This window comes from Gymnodraco acuticeps, unplaced genomic scaffold, assembly GCF_902827175.1.
Source record: "Gymnodraco acuticeps unplaced genomic scaffold, fGymAcu1.1, whole genome shotgun sequence".
Lineage (NCBI taxonomy): Eukaryota > Metazoa > Chordata > Actinopteri > Perciformes > Bathydraconidae > Gymnodraco > Gymnodraco acuticeps.
In genome coordinates this window covers 866,576-893,767 of record NW_022992081.1, presented here as the reverse complement: position 1 = coordinate 893,767, position 27,192 = coordinate 866,576, and the positions used below count along the sequence as shown (strand labels likewise).

Below are 27,192 nucleotides of genomic sequence, written 5' to 3'. Positions count from 1 at the left end.
TTATATACAACATGTTTAATGTTCTTCCTCACCTTCATGTCCATAGATGGGCATCTATTGGAGAGAAAATATGTTTATGGATATGTTTGACCCTCGTGGAATGCAATTGCTTTCTAATTTGATCCCAGTGGAAAACATCAGTCTACTCTGCTACAACTGCATTAGATACTATTTACACAGCTGTCGCGTTTACACACAGCTCAATTATACAGTGGAGAGAATTGCTACCTATTATAGGGCAAACTGCCAATCCAACAATCATGTGCCATTGTTACAACTTCCTACGCTTATATAGCCACTTTCAAAAGAACAAGCATATCTGGTGCCAATAAACTAGGCGTCTGTAGTGCCTTTAAGGGCAAATAATGTTAGCTCCAAGGAAGAGATGTAAAAAGGAAAATCACAGGAGAGTTCCCAGATGAGGCTCACTATGACTCGTTTCAGCACTACGAAGCGATGAATGACTGTGAAAAGTCAAGAATTCCTCTTTTTGCAGAAATTAAAACAAGTTATATTTGTTTTACTTACTCGCCCCATCAGAGGAAAAATCTGCAAATCCCACTGCACATTATGACCTCATTCTTTCAATGAGCTTATTTGGGAGCTATGATCTCATCAATCAAAATCATCTCAGTATTGAGATGTGCAGATATGGTAGAGACAGCATAAATCTTAATTTAGTAATGGATTATTCATCAGACTAAGTGTCCAACATCAGTAATCAGGCTGAGAAATAAGTGACTTGGCCTCAAACATAATCAGTTCCAGAAAAGCAGCGCTCCAAGTTGTGTGAGATAAGAACCTTAAGTTCCCTTAAATGGAGAGAGAGGAAGTGAGATGCAAAGAGTATTGGCTTGTTCTTGCAGTCAGTGTTTGTGTGTCCAGCACGGGGCATAGTTTGTTGGAAGAACTACTTGGCCCTATTTTCATGAAACTTGGTGGAAGGGTGTAGCTTGGGTCAAAGAAGAAACTGTTTTATATTGGAATGGGGCCAAATCCAAGGGCAGACACAGATACGGCATTGGCGGAGGTGTACATATTTTTGTTGATGTAGCTTTTATGACTCGCTTTAATCAAAGTGAGGAACCTCTTTTCTCTCCTATACAGTTCATTAATTTCAGTATTGCCCTCATTGCTATTATAGAAATTGTGAAGACTTGACAGGCCTGATTCTTAAATTGAACCAGCAGGATTGTAGCTACATACAAATATCTTAGAGACTTGTAAGGCCAAGATAAAACATCTTTAAAATCAGGAGGTATCTGACTATTACAGATACACAAGGGACAAGTAGAATTCAGGCATGCATGGGTTTGGCTGCTCACAGGAACACAATGAGTGCCAACACGTGAAGACAATCACAGGAAAGTAACTGAATGTGAATTTAGAAACCTTTAACTTCCATGTGCAAGTTTTTTAGCGCCTTGATGAAAACTGCATGAAGCAAATGGTCAGAAGTACCAACTGTACCTGATAATACATGTGTGTGTGTATACAAACAACAGAGTATTACAATGTACAAGAGGATAAAATAATGTGTTAGTGAACTGACTTAATGTGAAAAGGACGATCATTTAAAAACACGTTATTATTAGAGTACCCTTATTTGATGCATAATTCCACATGCCACAGATATGAACAGACACAACAGATTACCTCCACTAAAAACCTGTCTTCAGCTCTCTTTGGCCATGGTGAGGCTGCCCCCATGTGGTAGTTAATAAAATAGTACTTCCACAAATGTTTTCGACTCAAACAAGTGAATACATATTATTTTTTTATTTTTGAACAATTAAAATAAATTATAAAAGTATCAAACATTTGTAAAATAAAATAGAGAATGTTATCTTAACTTTCAGTCCTGAATTATTGAAAAACCATGCAATAAGGACTAATGCATGCTGAAGCTATCAGTATTGCCAGATATTTTGACCTAAACCAATAAAAGGTCATGTGAGATAATCGGCAACAAACTGCATGAAGCATTACTAAGGATTTGAGCCTTTCTTTGACCAGCATTCATAGAGTCCATGCTGTAATGCCTGTGGATTACACTCAATGAAAATGGGAGATTATCATTTAATCCTGCCAAAAGACAGTGTTGAAAGGCCTCTCAATGCGGTTTAAAAAACACCACCATTTATGCATCAGGTCCAGGTACAGTGTTGCTGGCAGAAGTCCCAGCAGGCAGAGAGGCACCTCGCAGAAAACACCTTTCCAACATTATCACCGCTGTTTACAAAGTGGCTCACCAAGCCATAGAGGAGAGGTCTGGAGAGAAACATTTGAAAAAAGTAGACGATGTGTGATAAACATTTCAGGGAAAAAGACCTGATATGAAAGTGACGAAACCCCTTAAACTGCTGCATGTAAGCAACCCCCTGCTGAGATCATATTTCACAACACAAAATTATTATTATGTTTTTCCAAAACACTTGTTGGGACAAGAAATTATTGAAAATCTCAAGGTATTTCAAGCTAAAAGGATGAAGACTGTGATGATTTGAAGAGCTTATGTAATTATTATCCCATAACTGACCATACCCCCCCAGACTTAGTAAATATTAAATATTTGAACTCAGTGTGTTGGACAACAGATTGTACTGCACTCACACAGACTTGGAGCTTGTATCCTCAGTGACCTTCAGCTCATTGGCCAGGAACGGTCTGTCCAAGGGAACTTCAGGTTGGCATGACTCTGAGAAAAGAAACACTGCTGAGTTAAGGAGTTATAAGAATTTAGAAATACTTAATTGATCCCCTGGGTTGAATTGGGTTTTGTTACAGTGCAGTTTGTTACCATTAAGTCTCAAAACTGAAGCTGAAATCTGTCATCTCAGTCGGCTTTAAGAATACAAATGTGTTTTTTGCATAAAAACACTTTCACTTTGTAAATATGCTCTAGTTTTTTCACTCATTGATCACTTCAACACTTTGTAAAGGCTCCCTAGAAATGATATTTTTGGCACGTGTGTGTGATATAGTGCCAGAATCATTAAGTGACTATATAATCAGAGACTATTTTTCACCCACCTGCTGTCAGGACTGAAGCAGTATATCTGTACTTGTTGAACTCCAGGTACTCCTGGATGAGCTCGTTGATGAGCAGGTTTTCGTGGGACAACGGCGGGCGAGGCTCCCGCTGGTCGTCCAGGGCGCTGAACACCTCTGCCCGGATGCGAGCCTTCAGCTGGCCCAGCACACCCCGGGACTCCAGCGTTTCCCTCACCGCTAAAATATTCAGGTTATTTTGAAGTGATAAGTAAATTGTGTGAACTGACCATCAGACAAAATTATTGGGAGCTTGCGTTGCGTTAGTATGTTCTTATAATCCGCGTTTGACCAAATGGGCGGGTTTTTCTAATATATGCCGTACTCCACTCAATAATCTGCCAATATAAGGTTATTTTACTTACTGACAAATATCTACACATCTTCAAAGCTGACTGCATATAATAAAATAAACATTAGATACCACTCTTTAATTCGGAATACATTTGATAATTCAAACTGTCTTGGTTTCATAAATAAAATACAATTTATTCCTACTCACAGCTTCGACCAAACGTAATGGCTCGCTGGCTACTGTTAGCAAGCTGGCGAGCATTGTGAAATGAATGAAAACCTATAATTATGTTGGACATAGGCTGTATTTATATGTGCCGAATGAAAATGTAGATGTTAGCAGTAGATACAATGCCTCTTATCTAGTAAAAGTGTTGGATTTTTGAATGGAGACGCATACATACGAGGACGTTAACTTAGCTAACCGGTGTTACTAGCAGTTTGACTAATGTGTTTGCAGTAAAGAACTTGTGGTTTATCAATTCGAGTTGGATTTAAAAGTAGACACAATCATAAATTATAGTGAACACTTACCACACTTCAGTTCAGTGATGGTCGCCATTGCAACAAGTGTAAACAAACGACTGTCTTCCACTTCTTCTCATGCAATATATCTCTGCCATCTGGCGACGAAGTTGTGTAACTACAACGGACTGTTTAATTAGACCCAAAACATCACATACAATCTTTGCAAACCTTATAACAAACACATTCATATATAAGTGTTATATGCATTGTGATATTAAGATGTATGTTTATCTTTAAAGGATGAGCAATCATTCCGTTTCTATTCTTAAGATTATTAGAGCACAGTCACACTGAATATATGTGGATTCAGAGTCAAGCCTATCCATGGTTGCATGCATCAAATATGACCATTTTTAATTAAATTCACTTTGGATGAACTCTGATGCAGAAGTAAGTAGAATTTGATTAATACAATACGTTAGACTCAAATAGACTTTATTATTCAGCTTGATAGTACAAGACAGTACATTAACAGTAAACGTGAAAAAAATAATAAGCTTATTATAAAAAGTATAAATATAATACAATCCTTGAAACCTTAAGGACACTTAATACATTTTGTCAAATGACATAAATAAACTATAGGCTTTCTATTATTGTCAAAACCAGTTTGACAAAAACAGTAAATGCCTCTTCTTTGAAAAGTTCATTGGGTTCTTTATTTGAATCAAGAGTAAAGTTCAACGTGGACTATTTACACTCTGTCATGTCAGCACCATAAACCAATATTTTTTTATATTCTCTGCACACAGCCTGAGATGTGTGGTGAGGGCAGAGAAACAATCACACAGAGATTTATCACTATTGTTTTGAAGAGAAATTCTCTTCATTCATGGTGGTTTCCACTACCGGCGTCAGGTTAAGTCTGACCAGCAAGGTCTCTATTGACTTTCTTTATGTGTTTACTTTGACAGAAATAAACAACAGCCACACCATAGTTGGACGATTGCTAATGTGTTGGCTCACTTCAATGTTTTTCTGTTGTTTTTACCCTGACGTATAAAAGCTCCAAATTGGCCGTTTCCAGCAGAGATTTTGAAAGGCAGTGAAACCTCACTTCCCCTGGGTTTTGCCAGGGTGAACCTTTTGAAGGTCAAAGTGTTTCCCATTCCAGTCTCTGGGGCACAAGAACAAATATCAGTTTACAATTACAAACTTGCCTCTTTCTTGGTATACAAGGCTAAGAAAAGTGTGAGTAAACATCAACGTTTGAGCCTGAGACAACATCATAAAAATATGTCATGTGCTTTATAACACTTACAAAAATCTACAAAAATAATACAGCTCCCATTCCAACAGAGAAAAAGTCTTTATGATTTGTGGTAGCTTGTAGCTCTGGGCTGAATCCTTTCATGTAAAACACGGACTCTACTACTATATATACAATATTAATAGCTTGGAGACTCTACAATCCACTGTAGCTTTCTTCTGAATGTTCATCATCTGAGGATAATAATATCTGTAGTGTCTGTCAAAAACCAGCGCCAGCATCTGTTCTTGAGATTAATTGAAAATGCCCTCATGGAGAGGCATTTTTGAGCTGCCACAAAGCTTGAAATAGCCCAATTTCACGTTAGCAAATAAGGTGCCACATCTGTACACCAGCTGCATGGAACGAAGCGCCCGTTGAAGACTTAGACCAGCCCGGCCTCCCGGCACATCCCGTAGAACTGTCCCCGCTGTGCGATGAGGTTTGCTGGAGTGTCCATCTCAGAAATGAGGCCTCTGTCCATGACGATCACTCTGTAAAATGATAAAATAGGCGAAAAGACAGGTTATAAATCCAGCATTTTTTCTAAAACAACCACTATGACATATAAATATGGAATAGGGCTGTCAATTTTGCGCTATCAAGGCCTATGACTGGGCATGGGATTAACATTTAGTTATGTAGTTAGTGGATTGTATTGTTGCAAGTACAAGTTAATTTGCTTTTCAAAATAATGCTGTCTTTAATAAGACCCAATTTTTACAAAAAACACTTTCCCTTATTCTGATTTAAAAAATGTTTTCTTCAAACATTTTCCCAAAGAATTACAAATGTAGATAACAGGTTCCCAGAATTCAAAATAATGCTTTTCGATTGCATATTTTATCTGGCCAACAGTAAAAAAGGTCCAAATGAAGTTAGGTTACAGTGATACATAAGAGATAAGAGCAAATCCTTACATATATATTACAAATATTTGGTATTTTCATTGATAAACAAAATACATATATAATCCTAATTATTTTTTATTTCTTTCAGGCAACTAAAAGCCCCAAAATATCGTATCGCATGGTATACCTCTAAGTCTATTGTATTGTACCTTGTGTAGTCCATGATAGTGTTGAGGCGGTGAGCAACGGTGAGTACAGTGCAGTCGTCAAACTGTGTGCGGATTGTGGACTGGATGAGCATGTCCGTCTCCAGGTCGACAGCAGCTGTCGCCTCGTCCAAAACCAGGATCTTGGTTTTCCTCAGCAGGGCCCTGGCCAGGCACACGAGCTGGCGCTGACCCAGACTGCAGAGACAAAGAAGAGGGATAAATCACACATTAGATACAATGCATGCAGCCTGGGGACAGACAATGCATAGTTGTTTATCTGCATTGCTTTAAGTCATATCTGTATACCTGAGGTTTTCTCCTCCCTCTGAGCATTCGTGGTTGAGTTTGTCTGGCAGATTTGAGATAAAGTTTTTGAGGTGGGCGAGCTCCAGCGACCTCCACACCTCCTCATCTGTGTAGCTGTCAAAGGGGTCGAGGTTCATCCGGAGCGAGCCTGAGAACAGCACAGGGTCCTGAAAGAAAGGAAAACAGATGTTATTCATCACCAGACTAGTAGCAGGATTATTACATTGTCTTATTCTGCATTGGATACGTTTTGCAGCTTATGCAAACAGTTTATGTGATGAATGCCAGGGCTTAGTTTCTGTTATTACTGCTGTCCCACCTGAGGAATGATAGTAATGCGGGATCTGAGGTCATGCAGTCCGATGTCAGCGATGTTCACTCCATCGACAAAGATTTTTCCTTTCGCTGCTTCCAAGATCCGGAAGATTCCCAAGGCAAGTGAGGACTTCCCTGCTCCTGTCCGACCCACAATTCCAATCTGAAAAAGGACATTTAAAGTCAGTATTTATGTTGGACGTATTTATATGATTCAAGCAACTTGTCTTCCAGAAATCAAGCCCGGTAATAATTGCAAACTGTTTTGATCATACGAGATGGCTCACCCTCTCTCTTTCATGAACTTGCATGGTAATGCCCTTCAGAGCCAACTCAAGGCCTTTACGGTACTGCAGCCCGTAGTCCTGGAACTCAATCGCACCTCTCTGAGGCCAAGCCAGGGGCAAGGTGCTGCCTTCGATACTCCAACTCGCCTGAAAGAGAGAATAAGAGAGGGTGAGTAAAGAACAAAAGACCTCCTAAGTTATTGGATTCAGTGTCTTCAGCAGTGATTTGTTTATGTGTGCAGCAGGAACACTGACCTCTTTAGCAGTTTCCGCATACTCATTGACCCTCTCCACAGACACAATGTTGTTTTCCACATCAGTCCAGGCTCTCACTATCCAACTCAAGATTCCAGTCACCTGAAATATCAAATGCAACGAGGTTTTACTTTAATTATGTTCTTGCCTGAGATGTACATGCATTTGCTGGTTGAGTATTTCAACTTTTCCCATTTTAGCCTTCAAATTGCCACATGTACAGTAGCATGCAACTACAGTACAGTCCCACAATATTGTGCAGTGTCTGTTTTGATGTTAATAGGATAGTTTGGATTGTCTGAACTAGGATTGTACTTAATGATAGTCTTTATAATAGCAACAGTAGACACCTCAAAAACTCTAAAGTATCCCTTTAATAGATCGGGTATTGGGACACCTCCAGAAGTGCTGTGTGAGAATGTGTGTGAGCGTGTCTGTTGGCAGGACCTCTTACCTGGAGGGAGTGTGACACAGCCAAACCGACTATTCCTGGGCTCAAGGTGCCTTTTCCCATCACAGAGAGAATGGCGGCAGCTAAGACCACACCATTACCAACAAACTCCAGATTGACTGCCAGCCACCTGTGGATGTTATATTGATTTAGCTTTTAGGAGGCAAGTACCAAAAAGTGTCCTCATTTCTGAAGCCAGAAGTCATTTTTAGCCATGTAACAAAAAGGAATCGCCACAACTCTTGGTGCTATGAGTCATCACCGTCCCTTATGAACTGTGAACTGAGCGAATGGATGTATAAATGGATTGAAAGCACATGATAATGATCATATAACAACTCACCGAGTGGCCACAAATCGGGGGAAGTAGGAGGTCTGATTGAAGTCCACCCTCTCATTAGCCTGCTGAATGAACCTGGACTGCTCGCCGAAGGCCCGGATGACGCTGGCGCCCTGCACCGTCTCGTTGAAGTGCGTGTAGATGGGCGAGCGGCTCACAGCCTCCAGCCTCCGCAGCTGACAGGATGTGGCGACGTAGAAGCTCTGTAGCCCACAGTGGAAAAGTAAAACACCAGCTTTAACGAAGGGAACCAAAAGAGAGCGCTGAGGGATTTCCCATAATTCCTAGTGAATGTGTGTAACGTCTTTGTCAGCACGTAGGGAACAAAACACAAGTGTATGGCAAGATCAGCAGGGTCGGTTTGGTAGCCGGAGCTTTCCAATAACACATTGTAATAGAAACCAGCTCTTGCTGACCCGCCTAAACATAATACTCACAAAGAAATAATAAAGAATAAAGTCTTTGTTGTTTAAAAGTTGGGGGGGAACGTACCTGGACAAAGGCGTAAAGGAAAGCGAGGGGCAGGATGATCACGGCCGCAAAGGGTGTCGCCATCATCACAATGATGCAGACTTCCATGAGTTTAAAAACGTAGCTCAGCATCATCTTCAAGCCTTCTGGGACCATGCAGTCGATGGCGTCGATCTCTTTGGAAAAGCGGTTGAGTAGGTTGCCACTGGGCGTGCACTCGAAGAAAGACATTGGAGAGTGCAGCACGTTGATCAGCAGGTCCATATGCAAGTGGCGGGAGGCGATGATACCGCAGATGGAGATGGCGACAGTTGTCCCAAAGATCGCAATACCTGAAAAAAGGGGAAAGATGTTTAATCAAATCATTTGAGGATTAACAAACAAATGTCAACTGTTCACAGACAGTTTGCCAAGGAGGATTAATTAAACTGACCTTGCACAAAACCCAGCGCACCAAACACGGTCAGCTTGAGGTCCGTATCTGTCTGGGTGCCGTTAATAATCGGGTCATCAGCCCACATGCTCAGCCAGTAGTTGTAGGCCAGTGAGGCGCCTTGCTGAAAAGCATACAGGAAGACGATGGGGATGATGCTGACCAAGCCGATGGTCTTGAAGTACTTCTTGTACATCGCCAACCTCACCTGTTATAGAACAACACAACATGAACCAGTCAATCTCAAGGAATAATTTTGTTGGGTAATGTATTTTTGGGCAATAATGTCCAATTTCATACCATAAGTGTTGAAGTCAAAAGCAATGTTCAGACTTACCCTTCCAGTGTTGGCCTTATCAGCTTTAGTGAGCTTGCCCAAGTCCTCTGGTACTTGTTCTTCGTCTGTTTCAGACACAGGCTCCATGTTCTGCAGGTTTGTGTTCGTGGTGTCACCCCTGGAGGACACAAAAACCCAGAGGTCAGTTTTGTAAACAAGTAGCTCGCAAAGCCAAACACTTTTATACGATTTCCAATTGTTAACGTACCCAATAAGTTGCTCCTGTGACAGATCTCTGGAGAATGGCATAGAGTCGACCATGCTGAGACGAGCATTGGACCTCCTGGAACCAGCTGTGAAAAAGGGATTATTTTTTTTAGGTTTTTATTGTGATTATTCATTTTTGAATGATGTTTACTGAACATTAGCCAATGATCTCATATTTGTCTGTCGGCAAGATAACGGAATAACTATGGGCTAATGTTATTAAAATGGGATGGTTTAACATGGGCCAAACAAGAATGGTTTATATCTTGGAGTGCACAAGTACAAAACATTTGTTTCCAACTCGTGTGGGATCACCCAAGCAGCATGTGAATGCACCACTGGATTTGGCGGAGTTGTTTGCTCTTCAAGCGCCATTCTAGTTTAACATAATTGTTCTCACCTCTCTGTATGGCGCTCTCTTTTCGCTCCGTGTTGGCGAATGTGTGAATGAAGTCGGCGAAGGCGCCATGGCGGCTGAGGAGCTCCTGGTAGGAGCCGCTCTCTGTGATTTCTCCATCTACCAGAACAAGGATGAGGTCAGCCTGCGGCAGGAAGCTCATCCCATGGGTCACTAGGATGCGGGTCTGTATAGCCAGCAAAAAATATCATGTTAGCACAACCCAATACCAAATTAAGGCTTTCTTCAAAAAGAAAAGTGTCAGCAAAGTGGTGGTTTCCATATTATGATAACAACAGAGAACCGCAGTGACGCCTCCTAAAACCCGGAAGTAAGTTAGCATTGGTACCACTTCCGGTTCCTTCGACAAAAAGCAATGGGATTTCTCCATAGGATTTAGGAAAATAGCTCAAAATAGGGGCCGTTTCTCAATCGCGAGGATGCTGGCTTGATAGTCGCGTACTTCCAAGTCACTTCCTTCAGAAACTAAGCCAGTATGCTTCCATGCCACGGCTTCGGAAAACGAAGAAGAATGGAACAGACTAACAAGTGTGCCACTCTCTCTAACTGTTTCAACATAAACTGTACCGAAAATAAATACCTCACGATGTCTATATAATTATGAACTTGCTTTACTTTCACGGAACACATTTTTGGTGATAACAAACAAAGTAACATATTTACCAATACATGTTCTACGCCACTACATAGGCCTACTTACATTTAAATGTGTGCTGCGTCAGTTCAGCCATTCTCCGCAAGGGTTTTTGAAATTGGTCCGTGTGCAAAGCATTGTGGGGATTTTAAGGACACGAAGTCTGTCCATGTGCAGCCTCGAAATTACCCCCAAACCAAGGACGCGGCCTCGGTGGAATTCCAAGTATGCTGGAGATTGGAACAGTCCTTCGGCGGCACTCGATGACGTAGCATCCTTGAAATATTGGCTTGGAAGCCAGTTTCCTCGAGATTGAGAAACGGCCAAGGTCTATGTTTGACACAAATTGAAGAGACAGATCACGTTTTGTTCTACGACATTAAATACATCAGCAGTGACCCCACTGGTGATTTTTGAAGAGTTTACGTGTCTGAAAAACGATGGTTGTTAACAAGTGGCTACAGAAGTTGTCCAGGCTGTTTTACGTCATTACACTCCCGATAAGTTTGTTTGCCCTGTTCTGCTTGAAAGCAAGTACCTGCCTCTTGCAAACTGTTAAAACAAAAGCTTCAACTTGTACAATTTTGTATCTGTATTTTTGAATATGGATCTTAAGTTGGCGTGACGTTGAAGCAGCGACCCTGCTGTAGTTCGTTTATAGCATAACGTTAGCATTTTGCTTCTTGCGACTAGATTTATGATCCGAAAATTATAAAAGTAGGGTAGACATGTGGAGATTATCCGGCTGAACAAAACGTGATCCGTCTCTTAAATGTGTCTCAACCACAGACCTTATTTCGAGCTATTTTCCAAAATCCTATGGAGAAATTGCATTGCATTTTTGTCGAAGGAACCGGAAGGAGTTTACTTCCGGGTTTTAGGATGCGTCACTGTGGTTCTTGCATGCCGCATGCTTGTAAGTGGATTAAGGATTGTAAAACTATGTTTTGGCTCTTTGCAGCTGAGTTGCATTTGGTTTTTATTACATAAATTACCTTGTCCCTAAGGACTCCCTTTGGTCCAACGACTTTGTCAAAGATGTGTTGACCGACATGTGCATCAACAGCCGACAGAGGATCATCCATTAGGTATACATCGGCCTTTCTGTAGACGGCCCGAGCCAGGCTCACTCTCTGCTTCTGCCCACCGGAGAGGTTCAATCCCTGCGTAGACAGAATCATTCAAAAGTTTCGATATACTCAGAGGATTGAGAGACAAGAAAGAAAATCATACAATTTACATTTCTCCCTTTTTGTACCTTTTCCCCAATTTCTGTAGCATCTCCAGCAGGTAGGATTTCTAGGTCTGGCAGCAGTGCGCAGGCCTCCAGCACTCGGTGGTACCACGTCTTCATTTTTTCACGGCCAAATATGATGTTGTCTTGGACTGTGGCATTCTGGATCCAGGCCTGTTGGGGCACATATGCCACGGAGCCCTGTGAAGACAGATATCCAAACCGAGACTGTCAGTATTTATTAAATGATGAAACCCACAACTAGGAATAGAACATGCTCTTGGAAAAGAAGCTCATCACCTTAACACTGACATGACCGCTCCTTTTCTCTGTTTCACCAAGCATGGCAGACAACAAGGAGGACTTTCCACTGCCCACATGTCCAACCACAGCAACGAGGGAACCTCGTGGCACATGGATACTGATCCTGTCAACAAAGAAAGGAAGTGTCCTGTAAGTCTCTTTGTTTTTCTTGTAAGTTAACTATTCTTTTATGTGTAATTCATACCTTTTAAGACATGGAGGGCCCTCTGCAGACCAACTAAAAGTGCCGTTTTCTATCACCACGTCTTCACCATCTAAACAAAAAAGAAGGGTTGAACAAAAACAACAAGCCCTGCAATAAACACTGAAGACAGGACAGGTCCTTTCAACCTGAACCACAAACAAACTTTCAAAACAAAACTCCACTTTGAAGTTACTCGTCAGATTACAGCCTGGGCATAATTACAAATGAATTTGCTTAATCATTCAAATTACAGAGCTGATGCTTTTTCAAGAGCTGTTTTAGGAAGTGTTGACAGGTTACAGACAGAGGATTGCCGTATTTTTCTTTTTTATTCCTCTATGAATCATATGTCTGATTTACGTTCAACCGCTAAATGGGAACATCCTATAATTACCCTGTCTGACAGTCAGCCAGGGACCCAGGAAGTGACAGCGCATATGATCCATACAAGGCTGTGGTACTCCAAAGATAGAAACAACTAAATCCCGTGGTTGAATTATATTGATTATGACAGTGTAGAAATGAAGGCAGTTGTGGGGAACAAATTGGTGAAATTAAACAGTGTAGAAGAGTAGTTTATTCATTTAGTGTTAAGGTTTATACATCGGTGGCGTTCTTACCAGAGGTCGATGGAGCTTTTGAGACGTTTTCCACCTTCAGTTCCTCAGAGCACAGGTACTTCCCCAGACGCCTCAGTGAAACCATAGCCTGAAACAGAGTCAGTGGTTTTTTAGCTCCATCATATCAAACCCATCAAATATACCTCATCAGGCACCATAGATGGAGAGAAACATCTGAGCGCAATCAACGGTTATAAATTGAAACGTCACCTACCTGCATCGTCGTGCTTATAGCGAATGGAAGCTGGCTGAGCGGAGTCTTCAGGATGTTGATCAGCGCCATTGAGACAAAAACTTTCTGTGCATCCAGCACATTCCTGTCATCGAGCGTCACATACACTCCGAACATGGAAAAGGCAATCTTTCGGGAGAAAAATATGGTAAATGTAAACTTTTACATGCACAACTTGTGTTATCTCTAGAGACATTCCTAATATAAATGCAGATCTTGATGAGGGTTTTCATTTCTGATACGGGTCACATACATTAAATATACTCATAAAGTTGTCCAATACGGTTTTATTAATTGGTTTCATAACGGATTAATTGTTTGGTCCCTTGAATGCAAAACAATTGTGAGTCTAGAGGTATGTCTTTATATATCTTGTTTTAACAGTCTTAATCCCAAAGATATATATTTTAAAATTATATAAAATCTGGAAAAGCTAGAAATCACCTTAATAGAGAGGCGGGAAATAGCATTTTCTGACATTTATGTATAAAGATGTAAGTTTAACGATTATTCGATAATCAAATTAGTTGGTCTGTCGATCAACTAATGATTTTTTTTAAATCCTTTGAAGCTCTTAACAATATCAGTTTGAGGTCTGTTTTTAGATGTTTTATTGGTAGCTCCTTGGAATTGTGCTCTTACCAGAAAAGAAGAGGAGTTAAAGGATGCAATGGAGATGGAATAAAGGATCTGAGATTTCTTCAGGGCTTGGAGCTCTTTTTCTCTGTGGCCCAAAACCTTCTCCAGGAAGGCCTTCTCCCAGGCGTAGAACTTCAGGATCTTTATTCCGTTCAGGATCTCATTCATCAGTCTGATGCGGCCATCCATGCACTTCATCTGGATCTCCTGTGGACCAGACACAAAGGTTTTTATTAAAATATACAACCCAAAGCTGAAACTGCAGCACAGTAGAAAGACAATTACCAGACCAAAGCAAATACATGCATTTGTGAACATGGGTTTGTCTGCGCTCGTTACAGCTGTAGTAGTTTTCCTGAACATCTTAAAACTTGTTTAATTTAGTAGGAATTTATTGCTTGTAACTTTTTGGTGATTTTTACGACAAGGAAACAACAAAGGGTCAGGAATGTGGTCACTGCATTCAAGACTCAGTTCGATTAAATTAACATAACATGTACAGAACCCTCTTTTGTTTTTCCAAAGAAATGAAAAAATATGTTTTCCAACTGCCCACCTTTTCCTTTCATTGTTTTTCAAGCACTTTATATGGGTCAGACATCAAAAGGACAAGAGAGAATGTACCATCCAGGCCAAACTCCCACGCGGCTCTTCAGCCATGATCTAAACCAGCTGTGGCATCCCTGACCCAACACGCCAGATGTGGGGGCTACTGAAGTGTAAAATACTCCTACAACTGCTTTTACCTGGAGCTTGCTTCTTTTCTTCGCTATGAACCCGTTGAGTGGAAAAATGAGAATGACAGTGGCGATTCCTGCGAGAGCCGATGGGCCGAGATGCTGAAAAAAACAAAGAATATAAAGATGTCAAAGCTCCTTTTTAAGTTAAAACAGTTGTGCATGAATGAGTCATTGTGAAACATTTTGACATACCTGCCAAAGGAAGAAGAGACAAAGAGCAATCTCAATAGGAGCCAGCCAGACAGCGTTGAAGTAAACCACAAAGTCCATGAGCTTCTGAGTGTCAGCCGAAACCAGATTCACAATCTCGCCTACGGTGCAAGTCCTCCTGGCAGCGCTGTTTATCACCAAAGACTGGATTGTCAACAAAAGAGACAAAGACATTTTAACCTTCAGTTGTCCACTATATATTCACGCCCTCGAAAAGACCTCAGAGCATCATTCATCTTAGAGACTGCTTTTGTTGTTGATATTTAAGGTGTAATTTATGTGGCGCTAAGAGGTCAGCGGCTACTTGTCCGCAGATAAACCCACCTTCCTGTAAACCAATCCCATGACAGCGGTCTTCACCCTCATTCCCACTGTGAAGCAAGTGTACATGTACTGATGGCTGAAGAGGGACTGGAGACAGGACAGCAGGAACATTAGAGTGGCGTAGAAGTAGCCTTTCCACAGTGGAGCATCTTCGTCTCTCATGAAATCCAGAAGAAGACTGTGGAGGAAGAAATTATGAGGACGATTACACACTTTCAGATTTGATGTAGTGCTACCATAACCCTTTTCCTATGTACGATTTCCCCTGGAAAGTAGTGAATGAAATCAATCAATCAAAGCAGACAGCCCTGTCAACATGATTTTTTTAACTGTGTTTTTTCATTCAATGTGGTGTTATATGACTTTCATTGTCTGCCTTAAACCAGTGGTTGCTGGCCGACTGTTCCACAGAAAGTAGCTCGGGTTGCACAACAGTGCTCAGCCTGCGGCCGGCTGCCCTCACACTTGGCCAGCGGCTCACTTATTGTGGTCCGACAGCATTTCTGCCTCCTCTTCCTCTCGGCCTGCCGTCCTTGCTGGAACACAGAGGACTGTTGTCCCGACTACTTTTCCTGCTCACAGCTCCATGACCGTAATTAACACTTCCACTGATGCTGTGCTGTTCATCAACAACAACATTCCAGTCTGGCTAGTGGGATTTGGTTAGGCATGACCTGCTTTTTCATTGCAGCCAGCTTCTGTTGTCGTGTGGTTGTCTGAGTCTCAAATCATTGAAAAATAAGATGATGAAGGTAATATATTAGGTGCTTTAGAGTTTTTACACTGTTACACTATCTGTCTATCTAAACTGTGGTATTTTCCTACAATCTGCCAAACCCATGTTTCTTAAAATAATGCCAGGAAAATATGATCTCTTTCACTTAAATCGCTTAAATAAATTGGATGATTCAACCCCCCAAAACACAATAAAACCTATTTTTACTCCTGGGCTGCAGTCCATCAAGGTCATTTGAGCTTGAGCTGAGGTTTAGAAATATGGCTGCAGCATCCCTTAATACAGTGCACGCAATGCCATTTGGTCTGGGACTCACTACTAAATATATCATTAAAAAACTCAATAACAACATCTATTTGAAAAAACAAAGCCGACATGGTTACTTTGAACTCAAACCGTTTTATGAGCAGTTTCTTTAAGAACTACTTGTTATCAAAACACAACTGCCTGATTTATATTTTCAAACGGAAGGAGCAGACTATAAGCATTTGGGATTTTATACAATCTTGTTGTTTTGGGTGCTGTGTGCACCATAAACCAAATACCCTTGAGCTGTGGGGTGCCGGATTAATATACAGCTAATAACTCCTAAAATTGGCAGCTTTTATTTGCAAGATTCGCTGATGATGAGAGTAAAATTAAGATATTGGGTCACTCTTACCTGAGCACCTGGGGGATGGCGAACATGAACACATCGTGGAATATGATGCACAGGGTGCCGGTCAGAAAGTATTGGCCGAAATTGCGTGCCAGCGTCCTGAGCAGGAAGAAACCAGAGCTCTGCTCCTTCTGCAGCTTCCGGAGGAGCTGCGCCTGATCCGGCAGTCTGCTCCCCAACGCCACGCCCGACGCTAAGGCCTTCTCCTGCCTGCCAGAGAGAGAGAAAGCATGTTACAGACAACACATCTGTGTCAGAGATGCCCGAAATTATGCTGGCGCCTTTCAAGCTTTTACTGTAAAACAGACTGTAAAAAAAACCCTGTTGTTAATCATACCATCACCAACGGACTCAAGAATTCACCAGCAGTAAAAAGCATTATTCACTGACTGATTATTGTACTTAACAAGGGATCTTCAAAGCACAGGATCATGTTAACAAGCTTTGACACATGGCTCTTGCCCTGACATTATGCTGCTGTATGTCCTCAAGGGACTCCTTTGGACCTATTTCTGGCCCAAAATGCCTCTGTTGATGAGTTGTCCCGAATGTCAATTTACCGCAATCATGACAAGGCATGCTTTGCTCGGGTCATTAATTCAGCCAGCACCATGCTGACTGTTGACCACATTGCAATAAAATGAAATGGATTATTTGGCTGTTAAGCTGTAACAATAGAGAGACAACTGAGAGACACGTTATGTTGGATCACATGCGTGGGGCAAAATAACCATATGAGCCTGAGGAAACAGAAAGAACACAGTAGGACAAGTCGGGCTGATTAAGATATTATATGGATTTCGTGATTTGAGACTAGATATGGTCTTAGATTTTGGATATTGTAATGTAGCATACATTTATTTTCCTGGTTTTAAAGCCTGCATAACAATAAATGGATGGAATTTCCAAATTCACGAGAGAGTTCCAACTGTTTTATGTTTATGACCAACATTTCTGTAAAACAGTCTCTTCTATACTTTCGTGTTTTTTGCTAATTAGGAAATGTTAGCATGCTTATTCGCTAAACTAAGCGTGTTAGCTTTGTCATTGTGAGCCATGAAGCTCAAAAATAACAGTATAAAGCGTTGCAGACAGAGCCCTGTTCATTGTAATGAAGGTTGCTAGGTGGTGCATGAAGCCAAACAAATTTGACTTCCTAGTATAAAAATACCTGGAGCCAACGGTGATTTTCTTTTTACAATACCAAATTACCAGGGTACCCTTTAATCAGCCTGAACTGTATCAACAGGCGTTCTCACTTTTGAAGTTCGGCACATTCATCCGTCCAGTTCTCTTCCAGCTCAGAGATGATCTTGCGCGATGTGTCTTCCTCCCTCAGCGTCCACAGGTCCTCTCCTGCCAGCGGGGTGCGATATCCTTTCACAACAAGCCTGAAGAGGATGATTCATGCACGTGATCGTCAACAAAACACACATATTATTGTAAACAAGAACAAACTGTCACTATAGTGAGTCAGCCGAAGCCCAAAACTGTGTGGGTTCTGAAGAACCATCTTACCCAGTGAACCACCAGAAGAGAATCTTTGAGAGGAAAGAGGCGTCTTGCACGGGACAGGGATTCTGCAACAGATTAAAGACCAGACTGTTGTTTTCGCAATAAATCTCCCACCACTTTAATGCTTTAAAGACGTACACACAGTCAGTTGATGGTTCAATGCTGCACTTGTGAGGAGTGTGTTAAAGAAGGCTAATGTGTGCCCTGGACAGTAAAGTGGTCCATTGTGGGGGGAGCAGAGGCCATGAACTCCCACAAAACAGAATAAATAGATTTCAGTGTTAGCACAGGGTGAAAATGACGTCCTAAGGTCTAGCGTAGACATAGCAGAAATCTGTCATCATGCTAAAACTGTCCAACACGTGGATATACACACACACACACACACAGAAAGTTTGCTCTCTCACACATTCTTTATGACTCTCCACCCTGCCTCCCCCTCACCAGGGTGTTTGCTCTCTTCATTACCAGTGTGCTCACTTGTTCTTGCACTTCCTCTCTTCTTGTGAGTAACTAACCAGAGCGTGGGTTCGGAGAGGAGGAGGAGGAGGTGAAGGTGAAGGAAGACGAAGAAGACACACCAAGGATCGACCAATGGGTGTGTCCACCCCACCAGACTGCGGCTTCTGCATCCTCACCACCGGCCAAGAGTTTCTTAGGGACTTTTCCGGCTATTTTGATTGTTACTCACCGGGGAAATATTACGCCCCTTGTCCATTTGATTGATTAGAAGACTCATTTTCATTCATCTGTCAGCTGTCCTGAATCGACTTGCTATTTTATGTTTGACAAAGTGTCATCTGGCCCATGATTGATGGCATAGTGAGATCAGTATTAGGCAATGCAGTTTTGATGACCCAAGGTTGGAGTAAGTGAGTCACCCTGATGGTATGCTGGACAACACACACACACACACACACACACACACACACACACACACACACACACACACAAACACACACACACACACACACACACACACACACACACACACACACACACACACACACACACACACTCCTCTCATAACAAGCCAAAGCAGTGAAGTGAGAGTGGAAGGAGGGAGGGAGGGGAATCGCATCATTTCCTCCAAATGGTAAAAATGTCTTGACAACAAAAGTTGAAAACCACAAGATAGCTGTTCAGGCCTTTCCCTGGGTATTGGATTGGAGTGGACTCTTTATGAAGGAAGTGGGATACATTCTCCTCTGCTTACCTTTTGAAATGTGTTTTTTCCCTCTGGAGGCTGGTCAGCAAAACAGCACAGGAAGAGCTGGGCCAGTTGGATTGTGAAATAGGAGAAAAAGGCGAGGTATCGTACGATATCAGATGCAATGCCCTGTGGAATAGGAAAGCACAGATTAAAGAGGCTGCTGCAGGGCTGAAAGTGCTTCAGGCAGAGTTCCTTGAGTTTATGGTCTCAAGTTGTAAGAAAGTTTTTCCATGTTTATTCTAAGCTCACAAATTAATTGGCTTTGTGGCTGTGCTCATGCCACAGAAAAATAACAAATACAATTTAACATTTATGTTAAATCAAGATATAGGGACTTCATCAGCATCCAAATGTATGCCTTTCAACCTAACCTAACAATCAAACAACATCCTGTGGTTTACAGCGTCATTTATCTCCGCTGTGGTTTGTATGCAGTTTCACAACAACACGAACATTCATTACATGACTTCCCATGCTTACACATTGTATAGCAGAGGATATGGTTTATACACAAAAAACACAGACACAATAAAGAGTATTTTTGACCTTTAAGCTAAATCAAGAGTGAAACCTAAAGTCTTTAATGGTGCACTTTATATAAATGAAGCGCAAGTTAAAGCTGCCCTTCAGTCATGCTAAGAACCCGTATCTGTAAATAGGGAGATTGTGGTTTCACAAACCAGCACCCTTACATTCAATCAAGGAAACAGCTGCAATATTAACCGCTCAAGAGACTTTTGTGAAATGTAGAACTTACATGTTATTCTTGACATACAGAAACGGTGGGGTTTGGCAGAGGCATTGTTTACTGGGTGAAGGCCATTGCCACAGCCTGTCTGTTGCGCAGCAGAGTGGCTAAGCATTAAAGTCAGAGCCATGGTAAACAGTAAAATTACTTTTTCAGAAGAAAAGTGTGGAGCTTTATTGAGAAAGGAGATACGACGGGGCCAAATGACAGGGTCAGGATGGTCGGAGAGCGGGTGGGTAAAAATGTATGTCAAGTGAATAAAAATGGCCAAAGGTCCACAAACATGAACTCAGTCAACTACAGCCAATTAAGCTGCAATGTGAATAACATACTTTCTTCATTAATATTTAAAATAATTTGCCATTACAATGCGTAACACAGCAGATAGAGAACTGTGCAGCGCACTTCTGTTCTTGTGACATCTATCTAAGAAAATAATATATATTTTTAATTAGCTTAATTACTATTAAGACAAAAACAAATTTCAGCATATGTAGTTAAACATTTTACAAGATATACTAATTGTGTTCGATTGAATTATTAAGGACATTTTAAGCAAAATGTCAGCAAAATTGAGATTCTAATTAGGCCTTCTAATTCGTCAGTAAACTGAGCAGCCTACAAGGAGTTAAAGTTGCAAACCAGTCACCCTTGCCATCTAAGTGCTGAACAAGGGTAAATTCAGCTAGTATTGGCCATGTTTTATGGTGTTTGGAGATTAACTTGAAAATCACGAAAGCCACCAATAGCAGCAACAGATTAGTCTTGTTGGTTAAATGTAGGCTATTTCAGCATTTGGCAAAGGAGTTTCCATATCTAATTAGCAATTATCAACTATTTTTTCGTCAAAGGCAAAAGACACTTTAAATTTGAGGAAAGGGTTGTCAAATATAATACGCAAACCAGTAGCCCAGAGACAGGAAATAGTGGAAACAGCAAGCCTGGCTTTTTACAAAGATAACAACATCCTTAAACTAGCACTCTGCAAAAACACGAACTGTTGTTTTCACTCTTAACGTATGTTTAAGTCCGTGTGCTAAATTTGGCTAATTAGCTTATTTAGCTAGCTGTTGCTTGCTAAATCTCAGTCATATAAACTTCTTGTTAATAAGTGGATTTACTAACTCCATCTTAACTTTGATTATATCTTCTGTTAGAAGCATACTTTTGAATTTCAGTAACATTCCCTCCTATGACCAGGCAAAATGTGATGGTAATGATGATATTTGAATCTTTAGAGAAGTTGATTAACAGAACACATGTGCCTATGAATTTGGTTAATCCATACAAATTATGTTGGAGGAATGTATGGGTGTCTTGTGTTTGAATGAAATTAAAACATCTGTGTCTAAATTGTAAATGAACTGGCATTATGTGTGGATGCATAGATTTCCATCTGGCTGTGTTTACAGCAGTGTAGGCCCATAAACACAGCGCTGACGTTCCTCTGGTCTGACCCTGGGCTGCCATGTCTCACCAGCATTTATCCCAGAGCCTTCATTACTCTCCCCCAAGCAGTGTGGGAATGTCACATTGGGGACGATAAAACAGAAATATGGATGTGAGTGTGTTTGTGTGTTTTTTATAGAAATGCAAATGCGCCTGCCCCACGAATGCTTAAATAGAAACGTACCCCATTTAGGCTACAACAATGATTGCAGTGTCTGACACGAGACACGGGAAGAAAAGACACTTAAACACACACAGGCTTGACCAGAATTGGCAGTGTCATCCTCCAACACTTGGTTAACTTTGGGTTATCTTGGTTGAAATTGGGGGATGAGATAAACTCTTTGCTGACACAGGGTACGTCTCAAGCTGTGCTGCTGGAGTCTTGTGTCTAGACTATGGGTGGGAGTAGACCTGATTAGATATGCCTGCATGGTGTTTGGACACTGCAAGTTCACTGAGTTCAAACCTGACAAACACTTGAATTGCCCTTCATTTTCAACTTTGGCTTTTTCTTGATGCTTGAAATATTGGCATTGACGGTATTTCTATTAAAGATATGGTGTAGTGGTACTATTCCATATGATTTGATAGGCTAAACCAAACACATACCTCGTCCATAGCCAGCTGGATCTTCGCCCTGAGAGGCACCAGGGAACAGATAACAGCCAAGACCCAGAACAGGAAGAGGAATATAGAGGAACGGCAGCCTCTTATTCTTTCCAACTGGATGATGCATAAGGCCAAGATCTAGAGAGGGACAGAGACAGAAAGAGTACTTGTTTGAATTCACATGAGTGGATCTGACAGCAAACGAGAGGAAACAACTTACTCCCCAAGACAGAAAGTGCTCAGATCTGTGATGCCACATTTTAGAAAAGCCTGAAGCAACTCAACATGGACAAGAAAATGGTTAATTTGAAACTACGAGTTGCCTTTTTGGATTTACATGCCAGGGAGATTAATTGTATTTTTACTATCAGGTCTCAATTTCAAACCAAGTGATTTTGTTGTTTTGGTGAATTTCTTTTCAGTTAATCTGTGGGAAAACATTTTTTTAAGACTGCCATTCAGAACTACTTCATTCAGTTGGAGGAAATAAAGTCCTCTCTCTCCTGTATTAACTGTGGGCATCAGTGCCAATGTTTCCATCACAGCAGAGGGTGTAATGAGATTGAGTCTGATCTAATGCAGCCAATGGTGGTTTTGAAAAAGAACTTGAGTTTCTGGGATTTCCCTGGCCGCAGGCGCAGCTGTGATCCGACTGACTACCGCTTATAAATGACACATGTATGGTATGCCGCATGCCCAGCACACACCGCTTTATGTTATTATATACTTTCCTTTAAAAAAGTTCTCAATGCTGTGATGTTTTTTCAAAAGTTGGCCTAATTCAGTGCTTGGATACAGCTGTCTGCCTGTCCTCAGGAGTCATGTATCTGCTGTGAACCAGCAATTGGTTCCTCTCTGCACGTTTGCCAAGTGAGACGTCACTTTGTCATGCCAGCTCATCACCAAATTTTGGGAAAGCTGGTTTAGGTTTCCATAATGATTACAACATTGGTAACTTTGGGATCAGCCACAATACTGTTATAAACTATAGCTGCCTGTTATTTCTGTAAGTTTTCACAACAACAACCTTATACATTTCATGTGAGATGTGTACAGAGTTCTGTGTGGTGGCCAAGAGGTTGAACATTTTTATGTGCTTAAGTGGAAACAAACAAACAACATAAAGGCTTCTCATTTACTTGCTGTGTTGACTCACTGATTTTTTCATTCTTTTGTTCATTCATTTTCTCTACACAGTATATTGAAGGATGAGTACAGATAGATAGGCACTTACAAACATACCTATGGGGAATTTAGAGTCTCCAGTCCACCTGACTGGACGTTGGAGCCAAAAGGCACACAGGGACAACGTGCCAACTCAAAGTCATGTGAAAGTCCAAGAAATTGAAGTGCTTTTGGGGTGGCAACACCTTTCAAATTGCACATGGTCAATCTGATCCGCATTTAAACCAAATAACACCACTTTATGTTCCAATTGTACATTGATTGTCCCCCCAAGTGTTGATCAACCTAACTCTCCCATGGGACTGCATGATCCCATGGGATGTATCAGTCAGCAGCAGAAAGCCCACGGTAAGAACTTTATGTTCTCAACTGCTGGTATACAAGCTATACTGATGTGGCTGAGGCAGCATCAGCCCCATCCAACCTTAACATTAGTGGGGAATTGTAAAGCTGACCTTGGGTCAGCATTTGAGGGCAAGGACCCTTCTATTCCTAGCCTTCCGCTGTGACTTGCCATACTGCTGCAAACCATCAGCCCATCTGTTTGTAGAAGTCAGTGGGTGGAACTAAGTCCATCACAGAGCCCTACCTTATAATTACACAGGAAGTGTGCAGCGCTTTGGGAAGGAATTGGAATTTACATCATGGTATTGCTGATTATAGTCAATGTCATGTGTGTGCTTTTCATCAATAGTGACCACGACTCGTTCGTGGGCTGCAAACTGTTCCTATACATTAAGTTGAGTTGAAGGGTACAAAACAAGTTGGTCGGAGAAACAAGCGCAGTGTTCTAGTCCTGTACCCGGGGAGCGGGTGGTGGTGGGTGGCTACAATCAAGAAAATGATATCCTTTAATAAAGATAGGTCTGGTAACTCCATTTAAAGATTGGTGACAAGCTCTTCATCTGATTTAGTGGATGTTTGTTTGTCTGATACATTTCATCCTCAAAATAAATGACCTTCATTTGAAATATGTATCTCATATCTGGAAATACAAGAGACGTCTCAGTGTATTTTGACCAAAACACGTGCTGCTATTTACTCAGAAGTCTGAAAAGACCACAGATGACCAAGGGTGTCTGACTTGGAGACTGTGCAGGACCTGTATAAGGCTGCAGAGAGAGAGGAAGCTTTGTGAGTACATGATTCTGTGGGTCAGTATTAGAGGCTCACTGGTTTACTACACCATGCCTTCCTTTCTGGACTCAGCACCCTTGTATGGCATTGTACCATCTTACATCACTCCTGCTGAGGGTAAACAGCATTTTAAACTTGCCATGCCACCCATGTTGCCAGCTGCACCCCTCTTCTGTTTGCTGCTACGTACTCATCAGTCAAGTATAATTTAAAATCTGCAGAAAATGAGTGGGATCAATGTTCTGAGAAACATTTTGGGTTGTTTCCATCAACACTGTCCACTGAAACAATCCTCTGATTGCATACCAGCCCTTGTTTTATATAAATAATATTCTGTTGCCCACCCTACATGCCACCCTGATCCAGGTAGGGTGGGCATTAAACAGGCATTGCCATTTAGATTTGAAATGTTTGGATGAAAAGAGTCAAACAACATTTTTAACTGTAAGAGCATTCGGAAAGCGTAGACCTCCGCCAAGTGCATTTCCTTAAAGGAAGAAATCATGGCTGTATACGCCCTGTGATTTGAATCCACACCAACATTTGATTGGTTCTTCCCTCGCCCATGTTACACCCTACATCCATCCAAGTTTGATGAAAATCGGACTAGTAGTTTTTTGTAATGCTGACAAAAAGAAAAACAATTAAATGAAAACCAAGAAGATTAAGAATAAAGATCTTAGACTGCATAGCTCTGTGCAGGTCTTGCACTAATTTGGATCTAAACATTTGAGTAGTTTGAGTAGTTTCTCTTCAGACCTGAGAAAGATAATCAATGTGCAATATGGATTCAGGGCATGGCTTTGTTTATTCAAAACTTCAGGTTTTCTTTTTCCAGGGTAAGGTTCGAATGTTTTTCGTCCATTATCATTTCTTCCTTTCCTGCATTACAATTAAACACGTCCGACCATACTGTAAATAAAGTCTTGGGCAGAACAATGGCGCTAAAAAAAAAAAGCTGGCGTCAAAACTTCCAGTCCAACAGCACACCTGTAGCCTATATAAAGACGGAACCTTTCTATGTAATTAGGTTTAACATAGGCTGCCATTGTGTTTCGTCACCTTTGTTGTGTTCGGTGGTTTTGTGTTTTTTTTATGGATGAACAGAAAGTTTGGCAGGGACTCAAATGAGCTCGATTTGAAGCACATGATTAGTCAATGCACTGCCACCACTGAATATGTGCATGCAACAACATGATTGAATAAGCAGCAACAAAACCGTTGATTCAATTAACTTAAATAGACTAACACTGGCCATCCTGCTGAGGTTCATGAGAAAGTAAATCCTCTCAGTTTACCACTGCTATGACAGAAATGGAGGGAAAACATCATGGTATACTTTGGAAAATAATAAAAATGTGTTCTTTATGACATATGGTCTCTCATTTGCACAGCACCTACCGATCACATTTTTCATTTATTGAAACTTTGCATGTACGTATGTATGCCGATTTCACCTCAAGCAGTAGCTGATGTCACATGTATCTGCGCCCTGATGAGTGATGGTCAAATACTGGCAGAGTTTACAGGGCGATGTAATATTTGCAATGCCTGCAACACTATAAATCTAACCTTGGATATGCATCTTTGCACCTGGGTGTCTTGCCAACAAACTTTACATACATAGGCTTTATAAAGTTTATACCCCTTCATTTGCCTGCACATCGACATGTGAGACAGGCGGAAATATTCCCCAAACTCCTCTGTAACCCAGAGCAACGCAGAAGGGACAATAGATGTGTGATTTCAGCCACAAATAATAAGTCAATAGTTAAAGCTTTTTCCTTAAACAAACCTCGGATGCACTGAGAGTCTGTTAAGCTAATGCATCATTACATTATTCCTTGGCAAACCTGATCAGGGATAAAACACTAATGAGTTCCATTTGCTAATTAAAAGAGACTGTTTTAATTGCTTTAAAGAGCCTGTGACAGCATCCCAACAACTGTTGTGCAATGAAATATTGGGCTACTAGTAATCTCGAACCGTCAGTTTAAAAAAGAAAAAGTGATACCGTTCCGTTAAATATCAATAATTTCGAACATCGCGGGGAAATTCCTTCGACTCATTTTGAAGTTTTGGGGGAAGCCGGAAGTGACGTCAATGCGGGAACGCTTCACTGTGAGGCGAGAGAGGCAAACACGGACAAAGTGTGTTGTCATGCGTAGAAATGGTGAATTACTGAGTTTAGGCACGTTAATAACGTTGTAATGAAGTTGACTACAGTATATTCATATTTGTCAGTGCTTTCATGTCAATTCGGCGAACATAAACATAAATGATCGTGGTGAAGATGATGATTAAATTAGGATTACAAATCGGTAGTGAGAGCTGCTGAATTTCCTCCCGTAGGATGTGATATAAAAACAAATCGATTATTTTTGTAGTTGTAAACTCAAGTGGATGAAACTACATTTATTAGTGCTTTCATGTCAATTCGGCGAACATATGATAGATTAAATGATCGTGAGGATGATGATTAAAAATCGTTTGTTTGTGCCGGTCTGCATTTCCTGATGAGAAAACAAACCGATGCTTTTTGTAGTTGTAGTCAGTGCTTGAATTGGAATGAAAAAGGTGCCAGTACTCTAAAATCAGCAACTTTTTCAAGTCAATTTTATATATACAGCCCACAAACAAGAATTTGGCTACTATAATGCTGGTGGGTTTGTCTCTTTACTACTGTATATTTTAGAAAGGTTCACTGTACTTAACATTTTTTATGATAGGCAGCGGATATGGCTAAAGCTCAGTAAGGTCAATATTAACTGAAAATATAGCAATCAAAGTCTAGAT

The 27,192-nt window shown here is 41.1% G+C and overlaps 2 protein-coding genes across 3 annotated transcripts in view; both read right to left on the bottom strand.

Annotated features, from left to right (window-relative positions):
* Nucleotides 1–1,760: 1,760 nt before the first annotated feature.
* On the bottom strand, nt 1,761–3,946 carry cep20 (centrosomal protein 20). The gene is given in 5 exon segments (XM_034202456.1): nt 1,761–2,209; nt 2,211–2,271; nt 2,614–2,698; nt 3,034–3,231; nt 3,880–3,946. Coding segments are annotated over 5 exon segments (441 nt in total). The 5' UTR covers nt 3,908–3,946; the 3' UTR covers nt 1,761–2,140.
* A 407-nt stretch (nt 3,947–4,353) lies between these two features.
* Nucleotides 4,354–27,192, bottom strand: part of abcc6a (ATP-binding cassette, sub-family C (CFTR/MRP), member 6a) — a 46,652-nt gene continuing 23,813 nt past the window's right edge. For both annotated transcript variants that reach the window (XM_034202454.1, XM_034202455.1), the window contains exons 4-31: nt 22,075–22,212; nt 19,269–19,391; nt 18,056–18,117; nt 17,797–17,928; nt 16,541–16,747; nt 15,144–15,321; nt 14,802–14,963; nt 14,616–14,708; nt 13,873–14,076; nt 13,213–13,359; nt 12,999–13,086; nt 12,379–12,448; nt 12,171–12,297; nt 11,895–12,071; nt 11,632–11,799; nt 9,985–10,168; nt 9,586–9,670; nt 9,378–9,495; nt 9,041–9,248; nt 8,629–8,939; nt 8,140–8,339; nt 7,800–7,926; nt 7,346–7,447; nt 7,091–7,237; nt 6,808–6,966; nt 6,489–6,655; nt 6,183–6,377; nt 4,354–5,616 (exon numbers count right to left, since the gene is read on the bottom strand). In XM_034202454.1, coding sequence (XP_034058345.1) covers nt 5,508–5,616; nt 6,183–6,377; nt 6,489–6,655; nt 6,808–6,966; nt 7,091–7,237; nt 7,346–7,447; nt 7,800–7,926; nt 8,140–8,339; nt 8,629–8,939; nt 9,041–9,248; nt 9,378–9,495; nt 9,586–9,670; nt 9,985–10,168; nt 11,632–11,799; nt 11,895–12,071; nt 12,171–12,297; nt 12,379–12,448; nt 12,999–13,086; nt 13,213–13,359; nt 13,873–14,076; nt 14,616–14,708; nt 14,802–14,963; nt 15,144–15,321; nt 16,541–16,747; nt 17,797–17,928; nt 18,056–18,117; nt 19,269–19,391; nt 22,075–22,212 — 4,188 coding nt within the window. In that variant the 3' untranslated portion in view covers nt 4,354–5,507. The remainder of the gene's footprint in view (nt 5,617–6,182; nt 6,378–6,488; nt 6,656–6,807; nt 6,967–7,090; nt 7,238–7,345; nt 7,448–7,799; nt 7,927–8,139; nt 8,340–8,628; nt 8,940–9,040; nt 9,249–9,377; nt 9,496–9,585; nt 9,671–9,984; nt 10,169–11,631; nt 11,800–11,894; nt 12,072–12,170; nt 12,298–12,378; nt 12,449–12,998; nt 13,087–13,212; nt 13,360–13,872; nt 14,077–14,615; nt 14,709–14,801; nt 14,964–15,143; nt 15,322–16,540; nt 16,748–17,796; nt 17,929–18,055; nt 18,118–19,268; nt 19,392–22,074; nt 22,213–27,192) is intronic.